This window comes from Tachyglossus aculeatus, chromosome 2 (genome assembly GCF_015852505.1).
Source record: "Tachyglossus aculeatus isolate mTacAcu1 chromosome 2, mTacAcu1.pri, whole genome shotgun sequence".
In the NCBI taxonomy this organism is placed as follows: Eukaryota; Metazoa; Chordata; class Mammalia; order Monotremata; family Tachyglossidae; genus Tachyglossus; species Tachyglossus aculeatus.
This window is the reverse complement of record NC_052067.1, coordinates 161,982,382-161,998,119: the sequence shown is the minus strand read 5'-3', so window position 1 is coordinate 161,998,119 and position 15,738 is coordinate 161,982,382. Positions and strand designations below refer to the sequence as shown.

General features: G+C 43.7%; 1 protein-coding gene across 5 annotated transcripts in view; it reads right to left on the bottom strand.

The window, feature by feature from the left end:
- The window catches only part of USP15 (ubiquitin specific peptidase 15), a 148,803-nt gene that overhangs the window by 53,332 nt on the left and 79,733 nt on the right, over positions 1-15,738 (bottom strand). For 3 of the 5 annotated variants that reach the window (XR_005454902.1, XM_038760446.1, XM_038760454.1), the window contains exons 6-7: positions 10,195-10,256; positions 2,783-2,869 (exon numbers count right to left, since the gene is read on the bottom strand). Coding sequence is in view for 4 of the 5 variants with exons in the window: in XM_038760446.1 (XP_038616374.1) it covers positions 2,783-2,869; positions 10,195-10,256 (149 nt within the window). In the remaining variant the exon portion in view is untranslated. The remainder of the gene's footprint in view (positions 1-2,782; positions 2,870-10,194; positions 10,257-15,738) is intronic. The other 2 variants (XM_038760463.1, XM_038760472.1) reach the window with 1 other exon arrangement.

The following is a 15,738-nucleotide window of genomic DNA, read 5'->3' as shown; positions in this document are numbered from 1 at the left end:
CCCCCGGTGGTAACAGCGGCCATTGGGAATTTTATAGATTTCCCCCAAAACATTTTTGTCACCAGAAAATCAACTACAGCTAAAAGCAATTCATTCTGAAGTAGTTTTATATTAAGTTGGTCATTTCAGAGGTTTGAAAAATATTGTCTGGTTCAGAGTTACGGTCTGTCCCAATCCCACAATTCCAACGCAATAAAACAGCAAGAACGAACAGACACAGACAACACACACACACTCACACACACACACACACACACACACACACACACACACACAAATGTGCATCCGCTCCCTCCCCTTTTCCCCTCACCCTTCTCCACCAACTATACCTGACCTCATCGGCCAAGCTAGCTCTCTTCCTCCCTTCAAGGCCCTACTGAGAGCTCACCTCCTCCAGGAGGCCTTCCCAGACTGAGCCCCTTCCTTCCCCTCCCCCTCGTCCCCCTCTCCATCCCCCCCATCTTACCTCCTTCCCTTCCCCACAGTACCTGAATATATGTATATATGTTTGTACATGTTTATTACTCTATTTATTTTACTTGTACATATCTATTCTATTTATTTTATTTTGTTAGTATGTTTGGTTTTGTTCTCTGTCTCCCCCTTTTAGACTGTGAGCCCACTGTTGGGTAGGGATTGTCTCTATATGTTGCCAACTTGTACTTCCCAAGCGCATAGTACAGCGCTCTGCACACAGTAAGCGCTCAATAAATACGATTGATTGACTGACTGCAGGAAGCCAACAGAAGCTGAATGGCATCTGTCTTGCTTTTTCTTGCTTCCTACAGCCCAAAGGGACGACGGCAGCCTCACTGAGGGGCTACTGGGTATGTTTGTCACAGGGTGGGGTAGGAGGGATTATTTGCATGGACTTGGGACCCACTTAGCCAGTGTGGCCCGGGAAAATGGCAGTGGGGGCGGGGAGCACTTGATGTGCAGCTCTGAACCTGTTAGCCTCCCCCATGAAACCCTAGATCTCCACTGACCTCCTGGTACTTGCCCCGGGTGACCACAGCGTGAGCCAGCATAGTATGACACTGGCACACAAAACCATGTGAAAAATCAGCCCTGGTTTTCTTCAAATTGCATCAAAACTTTCTTTCTTTCTTTTTTTAAATGACTATTTTTTAAGCACTGCCAGACACTGTACTAAGCGCTGGGGTAGATGCAAGCTAATCAGGTCGGTCACAGTCTATGTCCCACATGGGGCTCACAGGTCTTATCCCCATTTTAGAGCTGAGGCACAGGGAAGTGAAGGGACTTGCCCACTGTCACAAAAAAGACAAGTGGCGGAGCCAGAATTAGAACCCAGGTCCTCCTGATTCCCAGGCTCGCACTCCATCCATTAGGTCACACTGCTCCACTTCTTTTGCTTTGCCAGTGAATAGTCTCCCCATTCCTCCGCCATCTCAGTCAGATGGCGACACAGACCTGAGTCATAAACTAAAGCCACCGCTTGTAATTATGCTACCCCAGCCATATCGGAATCTTGACACAGAAGCCAATTGTTCCAAATAAAATCCAACCAATCCCACAATTCCAACACTGAGAAAGGGAAAGACTTCACCCCCCCACCCAACACCCCAAATTAGTTCCGGTGAATTCACCTAACCCACAGAAACCACTGAGGGCTCTAATTATAAATTACTACACTGAGCTACACTGAGATATATATTTACCCCGACACGTATGACTCTTAGGCTGCAGGTAACTACGTGTAATTGTGTCCTTTCGCCGTGAGAGCTGACGACTGCTAACAATTGGTAGAGGCACAAATGACACTTCACCCCTTATGAAAAATCCCTTCTGAAAAATGAAATATGAAACTGGAAGATGTTGAATGAAGCATTTTATTTTAAGGTAAAAATGCCTAGTTCTCTTTCATTCCTTCTCAGGCGTGGGAAAAAATATAACAGGACACCTGTGTGAGCCGACTGCTATAATTAAATGGGTTAGATCTCTCCAAACAGGTTGCTTGCCTAGTCAATATACTACACTAAGCAGAAAAGAAGTCCAAAACACCACGGATTTCTGGAATTAAGTTCTCCCCAGATATTCAGCATCCAAACCATACATGGTCAAATACAATTGCTCAAATCCAAAGTTACATTACATAAGAAAAAAGATCAAAAGGACTAATTTTTTAAATTCCAGGGGAACTTCTCCCTATATTACTGGAATTGTCAGTCTTAGATCAATGAGAAATGCAAGAAGATCCCACAAGATTTAAAACATACGTGTATTGTAGCAATTGTACTCTCCCTAATGTTTAGTACAGTGCTCTCTGCAAATAGCAAGTGCTCAATAAACACTATTGATTGATGTGTATCAGTAAATGCTCAATAAATACCACTGAATAAATGACTGTATACAGGGAGTAGAATGTTTAGGCAGAAGAGCCAAAAAAAGATTGGCTTTCTAATTCATGATAATTATAGTTTTGATATCTAATTTTACTAAACGCAACAACTACTGTGGTAATTTAGTGTTAGAATGTCCAATTCTAAAAGATTTTAATGCATTTTAAAACACTACCTTTTGGTCTCTAATCCCTTGAACTACTGTCGTCAAAATACTGAATCAACAATCACAATTGTACTTGAGCTTTCATTTTTTTGCCACAATTAATATGACCAGGAATAAAAAAAACGGCAAAACCCCCTATATCACTGCAAAACAAAAAAGTAAACCTTTTTTACCCTCAGGACTAGACACAAGCTATTTCTACAACCATGATTGGGTGATTCAATTAAACAAACAGTGCTTAAGATGCATTGCTTACTTTCTGTTGTTGATGTTGTTATAATTATTTGATAGAGATGAAGGAGAGATCTTTGGTAAAGTTGAAAAATTGGATGCACCTGGGGACCTTTAAAAATATGAAAATGTTAAATTAGATAAAAATGCTGACTTGAAATTAATCATGAAAGAAAAAAATTTACAGATGATAATGTATGAAGCAAATCAGTATGGAAAAACAGAAGCAAATGTGAGCAAAGTGCACTAAATGCGCATTTGTTTCCCATTTCACAGTGCATGTGTTCATATAATCAAAATCAACTCAGTTCAAAGAGTACCTCTTTACTCTTCATTAGCCAAATGAAAAATATTTCACTTTAATTTTATATACCAAACAATCTTGTTTCCACATAAGTTAAAGACATGTACCATTATCAAAATTGCATTGATAAGCTCCTCCTGGAACTGCAGTATTGCAATGAAACTACATGAAACACCTTAGTCATTTTTCCTAAAATCTCATTGACTAACTGGGGTTAACTCCAAACTAACCAGACACTAGCCCATTTTTCCAAAAGCCAGTTGACAGACAACATAAAACATTCAACTCCCAATTACATGTAGGGTTTGGATACTAGAATCAAATGATTAAATGCTGTTCTAAAGATACTCTGAAAATCATATTTTAGCAGATCATTCCAATGTTGCACCAGAAGTTACCATATGATGGAATACTGAAAGAGACTGGGGATGAGGGAGTCCTCAGTCTGGAAAGGCAAAGGCAGAGAGGTGGACCTGACTGGAGCCTACTAAATCACTCAAGTTGTGCGCTTACTTTGTGCCAGGCACTGTTCTAAGCGCTGGGGTAGATACAAGACAATTGGGTTGGACACAGTCCCTGTCCCACATAGGGCTCACAGTCTTAACCCCCATTTTACAGATGAGGGAACTGAGGCACAGAGAAGCTAAGTGACTTGCCCAAGTTCACACAGTGGACAAGAGGAGGAGCAGGGATTAGAACCCATGACCTTCTGTCTCCCAGGCCTGTGTTCTATCCACTACGCAAACCAAAATATACACTTCTTTATACAACAGCTAGTAAACATGTGGTTTTTTAAAAAATTAATGGAAGTTGCTCAGATTAGCGGATTCAAAAGTGGATTGGAGAGACTGTGGCTGAATGGTGTGGATTGGGTTTCTAGATGGAATGCTACAGAGGAAGAGGGAAAAATTAAGGTACATGAATGAGTACCCCTCTAAATGCAGGCTGTTGTGACTGGGGACAACAACCACGCAGCAGCCTCCAAACTTTCCATTGCCATTATCGGAGATAGAACATTGACTTGGATGGGCAGCGGGCCTGACCCAGGGCATTCTTTATGTTCTTAGGAAAGAACTGCTTATTAACCGCGAAATTTTTCTTCCCCTTTGCCGATTTTCTGGAGAAGATGCTCCTGAGCATGCAGTGAGCTAAAGGCAGACAGCCGGAGTGGGGAGCAGCACCAGACCTACATCATTTCAAAATGAGGTTCTGGAGGATTTAGAGGTGATGGCCTGCATGTTTCTGGATTCCATCCTTCATTTTGAGTGTGTTGGAGTAAAACCTGGAGGCATGTTGACTTGGGAGGGAGAAAAAAAAGAGAGGGAAAGGGAGAAAAGGAGGAGAAGAGGAGGAGGGAGGAGGAAAAGGAAAGGGAGGTAGGAAGTGGCTAGATGGAACAGAAGAGAGGGGGTTGGTGGGGGGAGAGGAAGGAAGAGGACCTCTCTGGTGCTTCTCCCACCCCCTCCTCCTCGAAGCCTGCCTTCGGGATCATCAACAAGCATGGGTGCTCCCTCTGCCCCCAAACTCCCCTCTCCCTACTCCCCGTAACCTGCCTGGGAGGGTTGGGGGCAAGGGTCAGCACAGCATGGCTGATCCCTGGGCCGGTGGACCAGCTGGAAAGGCTTCAAGTTTCTCTCACCCACCTCCTGCCTCTGGCCTGAAATGCCCTCCCTCTTCACATCTGATAGACAATTACCTTTTCCCACTTCAAAGCCTTATTGAAGGCACATCTCCTCCAAGGGGCCTTCCCTAAGCCCTCCTCTCCTCTTCTCAATCAATCAATCAATCAATCGTATTTATTGAGCGCTTACTATGTGCAGAGCACTGTACTAAGCGCTTGGGAAGTACAAATTGGCATCACATAGAGACAGTCCCTACCCGATAGTGGGCTCACAGTCTAAAAGGGGGAGACAGAGAACAGAACCAAACATACCAACAAAATAAAATAAGTAGGATAGAAATGTACAAGTAAAATAAATAAATAAATAAATAAACAGAGTAATAAATATGTACAACCATATATACATATATACAGGTGCTGTGGGGAGGGGAAGGCGGTAAGGCGGGGGGATGGAGAGGGGGACGAGGGGGAGAGGAAAGAAGGGGCTCAATCTGGGAAGGCCTCCTGGAGGAGGTGAGCTCTCAGCAGGGCCTCCTACTCCCTTCTGCGTTGCCCCGACTTGCTCCCTTTATTCATACTCCCTCCCAGCCCCATGGCACTTACATCCATACCTGCTATTTATTTATTTATTTCTATTAATGCCTGTCTCTCTCTTTAGACTATAAGCTCGTTAGGGGCAAAGAATGTGTCTACTTTTACATTCGACTCTCCCGTTCTGCTTACTATGGTGTTCTGCACAGAGTGAGTGCTCAATAAGTATGATCGACTGACTCCTGCCCTCAAATTCCAACAGGGGAGAGGCCGTTTCCTGCTTTTCTCACTACTGGGCGGCCAGGGAGCCGACAAAGGTGGAGGAGGGTTGGCGTCTGGGTTCTAGACTGTAGGCTTGTTGTGGGCAGGGAACGTGTCTGTTATACTGTTACGCTGTTAAATTATTCTGTATATTGTAGTCTCCCAAGTGCTTAGTCCAGTGGTCTGCACACAGCAAGTACTCAATATATACGACTGACTGATTGAATAGTGCCTCCTCTGCGAGGCTCGGCTGTGACTCTCGCAAGTCCTTGCCCGTTGGAGGTGATGCGTGGGCAGGCCCCCCAGCTGCCCCCATCTCTCTTAGTACAGTGCTCTGCACACAGTAAGCACTCAATAAATATGATTGAATGAATCGCTCACAGATCCCCAGGCCCCCGGGTGGGATCCCCCCGCAACCCCCCGACACACACACACACACACACACACACACACACACACTCCTAGTGAGCCTCAGACCAAGTCAGTCAGTCAGTCAATCATACTTCCTGAGTGCTTACTGGACTAAGTACTTGGGAAAGTACAATAGAACAATAAACAGACACACTGCCTAGCCACAACAAACAAAGTCCAGAGTGGGAGGCTGACATTAATATAAATAAATTGATTACATGCATCGACATCAAAGAAGGAGCTCAACATCCTCCTCTTTCTCCTCTTCTTCATTCCAGCTTGGGGACATACTGCTGACCCTCCTCAGGGTGGCAAAGACTTGCTATGGCTACTCGCTGTTTTGTTGTCTGTCTCCCCCTTCTAGACTGTGAGCCTGTTGTTGGGTAGGGACCGTCTCTATATGTTGCCGATTTGTACTTCCCAAGCGCTTAGTACTGTGTTCTGCATACAGTAAGCGCTCAATAAATATGACTGAATGAATGGGTCCAAAAAACCATCTGATCAGCACCTACAAGCGCATATTCGGAACATCAATGCTAACAAAATACTAATACCTGGAGAACTTAGAAAGTTAGATGTATATACAATGCTTCTGGAGAAAGAAAATTAAGGGAGTTGTAAAAAAAAATGTTCTTAAGGAATTTTAGAATCATCTCAGGGAATAATTTCAAAATACTCAGGCATTCACATGAAAAACATCACATCAAAATACCCATTGCCAAACTATAATCTATAACCTTTTATTATTTTAAACATCCATGAAAATCAACTTGTGAAATCAAGGTTATGAATTTATTTTGCCTTTTTTTCTGACATCATAATAATGAAAATAAAAATAAAAATGATGGTATTTATTGAGCACTATTTCCTAAGCACTGGGGTGGATCCAAAATAATCAGAGAGAGTACTGTCAGGGTCTCATATGGGGCTCAGAGTCAAAGAGGGAGGAAGAATAGATGTCTAACACCTCCAACTGAAAAAGGTACTGAAGCTAAAAAAAAAATCAGTCAATTTTCATCTCCTAAGTAGTTTTATTGCGGTTAGGTGAGGGAGTAAATAATGACACAGATCAGTCAATTGATCAAGCATGTTTATTGAGCGTTTACTGTGTGCACAACACTGTACTAAGCACTTGAGAGAATACAATATAACAGCGTTGGTAGGCACATTCCCTGCCCACAACGAACTTACAGTCTAGAGGATGCATGAAAAGTCCACTCAAAGTGGTTACGTGCTACCATCTCGATTCCACAGTGCTTTTCGCTAAGGCCGACAAACCAATCATTGGTGGTATATCTGATTCTTCTATAACCTTGGGTTGGGTTGATGGAAAATTGCATTACAGTAACCACTGATTTAACAGGAAATATTGGTTAGGGGGTAATGGTTCCAAGACACCCCCGTAATGGCATTTACCTATACAAATGCCTACATTTGTATTTAGACCCACTAGTAGCACAATGTTTTAAACTCTTGCTACTCATCACTTAACCGCATTACAAACCACAAAATTACAAAAACACACGAAAAACTACAAAAGAAACACCGAAATACCGTTTGAGACGATTCAATCTGGCTCACGAAGAAGCTGGTGGGCGTGGGGGGGACTGCCTAGCAGCATCACGCCTTAACAGACACCACCGTCACACACGTGCACACAACAGTTGCATCATACCCACTGGGCCTACTTGGGAATCGTGTCACACCCAGAAGCGGATTCCTGTTGCGAGAAGAACGTTCTCCGATTTTTCCGTCGGGTGCTATTCAAACCGTTTAATGAATACACATAATGTAGCCAAACTGATTGCTTAGGTAAATGCAATGTGGTCAATTTTATTCATGAATCGTGGAATGAATAACTCCTTTTGCCTGAACAGAGAGCAGGGTCAAACAGGTGACTAAATCTCCTACCTTGGTGGTTACGTCAATCCCCCTGCAATCAGCCACTTCAGCACTCATGTGTACCCCTGTTAACTGTTTATGCAGTTGCTGACATGAGTTTCTATCCCATGTTCTCGCTCTATGACCAGTTGAACATTCGGCAATTCGTTTCCGTTCATCACCCCAGTCGACTATAAACTCCTGGAGAGCAGGGGCTGCTTTTTCTTCATCTCTATTGCCCCTAGACTCTAAGCTTGCTGTGGGCAGAGATCATGCCTACCAACTCTGTTATATTGTACTTGCCCGAGCACTTATTACAGTGCTCAGTCACCCACTGACTGATTGATAAACCCCACATACTGGGCTCTGCACAGAGTGGGGACTCAAAGCTAGATGACTACTTGTGACTCACATGATGGAAACGATTCACTACGTTTTCCACGGATGATAATAATTCTGGTATTTGTTAAGCGCTTACTATGTGCCAGGCTTTGTACTAAGCGCGGAGGTGGATACAAGCAAATTGGGTTGGAGACAGTTCCTGTCCTACTTGAGGCGCACAGTCTCAAATTCCCACTTGACGGATGAGGTACCTGAGGTACACAGAAGTGAAGTGACTAACCCAGGGATGTAGTCTCAAGTGGCTAGTTCCGGTCAGGAGAACAATTATTCTGGGGACAGTTAAATCGATCAACAGTAATAATAATAATAATTTATGATTGCGGTATCTGTTGAGCACTTACTGTGTGAAGAGCACTGTACTAAGTGCTCGGGACAGTACACTAAAACAGTATAACAGACACATTCCCTGCCCACAACGAGCTTGGAGTTTAGAGGGGGAGACAGACACTAACACAAATAAATCAAGAGATCCCCATTTTACAGGTGAAGTAACTGAAGCACAGAGAAGTGAAGTGACTTGCTAAGGTCATACAGCAGACAAGTGGCAGGGATTAGAAGTCAGGTCCTTTTGACTCACAGGCCTGGGTTTTATCCACTAGGCCAAGTGGCTTCTCCACCTTCGTTTTTTTTTTATAATGGCATTTATTAAGAGCTTACTATGTGCAAAGCACTGTTCTACGCGCTGTGGAGGTTACAAGGTGATCAGGTTGTCCCACGGGGGGGCTCACAGTCTTAATCCCCATTTGACAGATGAGGTAACTGAGGCCCAGGGAAGAGAAGTGACGTGCCCAAAGTCACACAGCTGACAGCTGGCGGGGGCCAGGATTTGAACCCATGACCTCTGACTCCAAAGCCCATGCTCTTTCCACTGAGCCACGCTGCTTCGTTCTAGAGTGAACAAAGGAACAAAGGGCTGACAAGGAAGAGACACCTCAAGGTTCATGTCGGCCCCTCTAGAATTATATAGACAGTGGATTTCTCATCCATCCAATTGTTTCTTCACCCAGCTTATGCTATGAATAGGTTGCATTGCTTCCGTCTTTGAAACTGACGTTATGCAAATTGGATGGAAAAAAAGCAGGCATGTGAATGACGGCAATCAATCACAACGTTATCATGATGTGGATTCACTGGCTGACCATCTAAGATTGTCCTCGGTAAACAGCTTACCTGCAACCAACTACTTGACCAGAGGGATTTTGAATTCTGACAAAATGACACTTCGATGAAATCGTACAGAATCGCTATCTGATCAAAGAAAAAAAGCACTTCCTAAATGAGAAAGCCAGACTAGGCAAAATGAAATGGAAAAGCCCTAATGTGAACAATGAATTTCTAAAATTATATTTCTCCAGAATGCCTGTGGTTAGTACAGTGATGTACACCCAGTGGAAGCTCAATAAATACCATGGTTACTCCTAGCATCCTCAAGATGGAGCAATGTAACAGGAATATTTTGTCATGAAGACTGATTCCAGTAATTCTTGGACTTGCAAGGCAGTTAATTGCCAAACCAGGGTGAGATTCTTCACAGGCCTTTCCTAAACAATAAAATTGCCTAACCACCTTCTGGTTTTTGAAATGTAACTGACAATATTTAGATACATCCGTATTTCCAAAATTTCTATTCTACCACTTCACAGAGTGGATCTTATCTTTCATAGTCTATAGTGCTGACATAACACGAACAAGTATCATTTCTGCACAGTGACAAATTGGCATTTTCACTGCCCCGATTGTTCAGAGATATGTTTCAAAATATCACACAAAAGTTTAGTGATACACAAGACACATAACACTACAGCCAACCCACCTTCCACATGACTACCTCGTCTAAGAACAGAGCACCAAAAGAGGAAAAAAAACACACACTAAAATAGAAAAGTCTTGATAGACAACCTACAGCTGGGGAAAAGCAAACATCTGGAACAAAACTGCATCCTCTTGGGTTTACCTGAAAAGCAACCTCATGAAAACATAGAGGGGAGAACCATTATGCAGAGTCTGCACAAAGAAGAACACTTACTTGGGCGTAGAACAACCCCTGGGCCACGTTCCATCTTCATTTTTCTGCTCTATCACCAGCACCTACAAGTACAACACATTGGGAAACTAAATTCTTAATTCTCGTGCCTCTGTTGACGAGACATACTTTACTTCCGACCCCTGGCTTAATTTCACTGAAATCTATATTGGACGACTGGGGCTTTCTTATTTCTGAAAACTCCTTGAAAGTAAATGGTCTCCCTGCAAACATCAGATTTTTTTTTTTTTACATTGCGATAAGTCCTACTGTTTTCAAAGTAACCCAAAGTTATTTTTCATGAATCCTGTATTCTCTTTCCTTTGATTTACCTGTAAGGGCCTTAATCTAGACTGAGCCCCTTCCTCCCAGACTGAGCCCCTTCCTTCCTCTCCCCCTCGTCCCCCTCTCCATCCCCCCAATCTTACCTCCTTCCCTTCCCCACAGCACCTGTATATATGTATATATGTATATATGTTTGTACATACTTATTACACTATTTATTTATTTTACTTGTACATATCTATTCTATTTATTTTATTTTGTTAGTATGTTTGGTTTTGTTCTCTGTCTCCCCCTTTTAGACTGTGAGCCCACTGTTGGGTAGGGACTGTCTCTATATGTTGCCAATTTGTACTTCCCAAGCGCTTAGTACAGTGCTCTGCACATAGTAAGCGCTCAATAAATACGATTGGTGATGATGATGATGATTTCTACATCTCGTGTGGGAATGCTGGGTGAGTCAGAAAATTTGTACCCAAAATGACAGTCTGTATTCCAGGAATCTCGGAAATTCAAGATCTACAGTTAGTTACGGCGCTTGTTCAGTGCTTTCTAAGTGCCACGTATTGTGTGCTTTCTGACCATTTGCCAATGGTAGTATGGTAGCCCAGGGGCAGAGTGGGGACTAGAATGAGCACAGAAGGCAGTGTGGCCTCGTGGAAAGGGCATAAAGTCGGATCGAGAGGCAGGAGTCTGGTCCTTGCTCTGCCCCCTGCCCTGCCATGTGACCACAGACAAATCACTTAACCTTTCTGCGCCTCGCTTTCCTCATCAGCAAAACGGAGATAAGAAACTCTTCCGCATCCTGTGTGGGACAGAGACTGATCCGATTGCCCTTACCTCCTCAGTCAACAGGCACAGTTCTTGGCATTTAGAAAGCACTGAACAAATACCACAACCAGCTGCATTTGTTGATACAGTTTAAGCACATCAGACCTAATCCCTGTCCTCGACAAAGGACTCAGTCTAAGAGGGAGGAAGAACTGTCATTTTACTAAGGGAAGCACCATGGCCTACTGGACAGAGAACAAGCCTGGGAGTCAGGAGGACTTGGGTTCTACTCCCTGCTCCACCACTTGTCTACTGTGTGACCCTGGGCAAGTCCCTTAACTTCTCTGGGCCTCATCTACAAAATTGGGATTAAGACTGTGAGCCCCATGTGGGCCAGGGACTGTGTCCAACCTGATTTACTTGTATCCACCCCAACGCTTATCCACCCCAACGCCTAGCACAAACTGAGCGCTTCACAAATATCACAATTGTTATTTTACAGTTGAGGAAACTGAGGTACAGCAAAGTTCAATGACTTTCCCAAGGTCAAGAAGGCAGGCAGACACGTGACGGAGCTGGAACTAGCACCCAAGTTTCCTGATTTCTAGTCCAGTCTTTCCACTAATCCAGGCTGCTTCTCTAGGAAGGAAGGCAGCCCTCAAAGAAAACATATTTTTTTGAACTCTGGGAACAAAGGTTACCATAAAGAATGCAGTTTCAGAAGTATTACTGACTTTCTTAAGATTCAGAAAAGTTAAGTTTTACTATGAAACAATATAAATGCACCCAGGACAGAACACATGGAGCTCTAGAACCACTAGTTGCAAATATCCAAGGACAGGCATCCCAAACAAGGTCTCCCTTTCTAGACTATAAACTCTTAGGGGGCAAAGAACATGTCTATCAACTCTTGTTAAACCATACTCTCCCAAGTGCTTAATACAGTGTTCTGTGCACAGTAAGTGCTCGATAAATACGACTGACTGAATGAAAAGTGCTCAATAAATGCCATTGATTTATACTTTTCCTGCTTATGGGGGAGGAAACAGCAGGCTAGGAAGGAGGCAGCCATAAGCCAGCGCAACTGCTGATTTTTCATTGGTTTCAGTCCCAGAGTTTGCTTTCTGCTGTCCACTGTGCTCTCCTACTCACCCATCATCATCAAAGGCATTTACTGAGAGCTTGCTATGAGCACAGCACTGTAAGAAGCAGCATTGGCTTAGTGCATAGAGCACGGGCCTGCGAGCCGCAAGGACCTGGGTTCTAATCCTGACTGCCACACGTCTGCTGGGTGGCCCTGGGCAAGTCACTTTGCTTCTCTGTGCCTCAGTTACTTCATCTGGAAAATGGCAATAAGAGTGTGAGCCCCACGTGGGACAGGAACTGTGTCGGACCTGATTAGAGTTCTCTGCACACGATAAGCACTCAATCAATATGACAATGAATGAGCTTGTATCTACCTCAGTGCTTAGAACAGTGCTTGGCATGCAGCAAGCCCTTTACAAATACCATAATTATTATTATTAATATTTGGCAGATACGTTCCCTGCCCACAATGAGCTTACAGTCTAGAGGGGGAGACAGATATTGAAATAAATCATGGTGTTGTTTTGGCCATAGGGCCCCAGTCCCCCGAGCTGGAGTAGAGGGAGATGGGGAAACTGCCCAGGGGTCTAGGACAACAGCAGGCTGAAAAGCAGGTTACTACAGTTAGGAGAAGTCCCAAAGCTGTAAAAACAAAAATCTCTACCACCTCTGTTTTACCATTCCCTTCTGAGTGCTTAGTACACTGCTCCACACCCAGAGAGTTCGCAATAAATACCGCTGATTGACTGAATGACTGTTTGATAAAAGCAGTGGTTCATAATAATAATAATGGCATTTATTAAGCGCTTACTATGTGCAAAACACTGATATCCCTGGTTAGAGTCTGGTGAGCCACAGTCCAGGGGAAGCCTACGGTGGCTTTAGGAATAAAAAAAGCTGAAAAGGGCGGGCTACTCAGGTAGCCCTTGGGTATGAGAACACTTCTGTACCCCAGAATTCCCTTTGAAAGAACATAATGATTTAATTATTTAAAAACATCCAGGTGACATTTACTTTTAAGCATAGTTTAACTACTTTAGATGCTCACACACAGACTTTAGAAGTACCGTCACAGACAGCTATACAAAAAAAAATATATTTTCATAGTCGGTTGAAATGGCATAAAATATCCTTCATATAGGCCCAACTCTGGGTGGATGTTACATTACATGTTATTTATTTTTTGAGAAGCAGTGTGGCTTAGTGGACAAAGCACGGGCTTCGGAGTCAGAGGTTGTGGGTTCTAATCCCGGTTCTGCCACTTGTCTCCTGTGTGACCTTGGGCAAGTCACTTCACTTCTCTGGGCCTCAGTTACCTCATCTATAAAATGGGGATTAAGACTGCGAGCCCACGTGGGACAACCTGATCACCTTGTATTTACCCCCCAGTGTTTAGAACAGTGCTTGGCACATAGTAAGCACTTAAGAAATACAATCATTATTATTACTATTATTATTATAGCCTCACTTCAGGCTATGCCTCCTCAAAATAATTTTGAGACGGTAGATAGCACACCCAGGTCTACCCTGACGGGTATGATCACTCTGTGTTTCAACGAGAATGCCTTACGGGCATTACAAAACTGCCTTCCAACAAGCCAAGCCTGTCGGTGTGCTTGTGTATGGTGTTGGACGGCAGCGGGGTTGCAGGGGGGAAATACATCACCGGACAACTGGGTGCACCTTGCTTACATTTTTAAAATGATATTTAAATTATATTTACTCTGTGCCGAGTTGGGGCAGATAAGAAACAATCAGGTTGGACACCATTCCTGTCACAGGAATGACAGGTTCGCAGGCTTAATCCTGGTTTTACAGATGAGGTAAACGAGGCACGGAGGAAGTGAAGTGACTTGACCAAGGAGCTGGGATTAGGACTCAGGTCCTCTGACTCCCAAACCCGTGATTAAGACTCGAGGATTTTTTGCAGGGCTCAAGGTTAGATAGGAGCCACAGGCCACAGATTTCTTCTTTGATGGTGCCATTCTCTCTCATACATCTGGGGGAAATGAGCCCCAAGTGATTTCCTTTGATAGTAGGTCATCAGGAAAGTCTGGACAACTCTGAAGTGAAATGAGCCATTACAAAAATGTAGTAGAAAGAGACTCAAGGTGGAAACCTTATAGCAGCTGTGCCAGCAAACGCAAAGTTAATTTCACACACCCAGGATTATGTGGCAAAGTCAACAAATTCTCCTTACTAAAAAACAACAAACAATCCCTCTCTCTGCCAAAAAAAAGGGCCTTTCCCCAATACACTGATGAAAGTTTAAACTTCAAGTTTAAGGAGGCAGAGGAAAATCCACCCAAAATGGGGTTCAAAGGGACAATAAGGTCAAAAGGAAGGGCAAGGAATGACACCGTAGAGCTGAGGGGTAAGGATCAGGTAACCTAATTTCATTTTTGATTCTTTAATGACTATATTCAATCTTGAAATATAGCTACTAGCAGCTGAGTCAAACACTAGATTACAAGCTCCACAACACACAACCCCACACAGAAGGGGATTTGTAAGATTTCTCAAGTCTGGATATAAAATATGCTTTGAAAACAGAAAGGCTCATGCTTCACGCAAGGGAGCAGAAGGATACTCTTCTTGAGAAGAACGGACAGACAGAGACAGAAATAGGCCGTCCGGCACCAACCCCATTCTCACACTCCCTCTCAGAGACTTCTATAATTAGCTACTCATTAGTCCTTGGCATGGAGGGGAATACAGAGTGGCCTGAAATGGAACACTGGGGGGCTTTAAGCCCCTCCACCAACTCACTGCACCGTACCCATCTGCTTTCTTCACCTGCTACTCCTCAACCAGTACTATTCATTCCTCCCAAGCCAGTCTCCTAACAGAACATCACTCTTAATGATGATGGTATTCGGGAAGCGCTTACTATGTGCCAGGCACTGTACTAAGCACTGGAATCCCCCACGTCCATAGGCTTGCTCGCTTTCTTCCCTTGGGTCGGAAGTGCCCCCCTCCCCAAACCAATGGATCACGGCACACCTCATGTTCCAAAACGGCCTGAAAAACTACCTTCTCCAACAAGCCTGCCCCATCTACACCCCAGCATCCTAAATTGTATCACTCCATCCTCAGAACTTAGGTGTGCTGATTTATTCACTCATACATTCAGCTGTTCATTTGTTTCGAATTCCCTGTAAATTCTCATGCCTGTCTCTCTGTTAACATGTAAGCTCTCTTGGGCAGGGAATGTGTCAGTTTTTCTGTTTTGTGCTTCCCATGTGCTTGGTAACGGTGTGCTGCACCCAATAAGTGCTCAATAAATGTTATTACAACTACCAATACTGCTTCTACCCCTATTACTACCAGAGCAGGAGCAGCAATAAGAGACTGTGAAGCACTGTCAATGCTATTTATTGAATGCTTACGATGCACCATGGCCTAGTG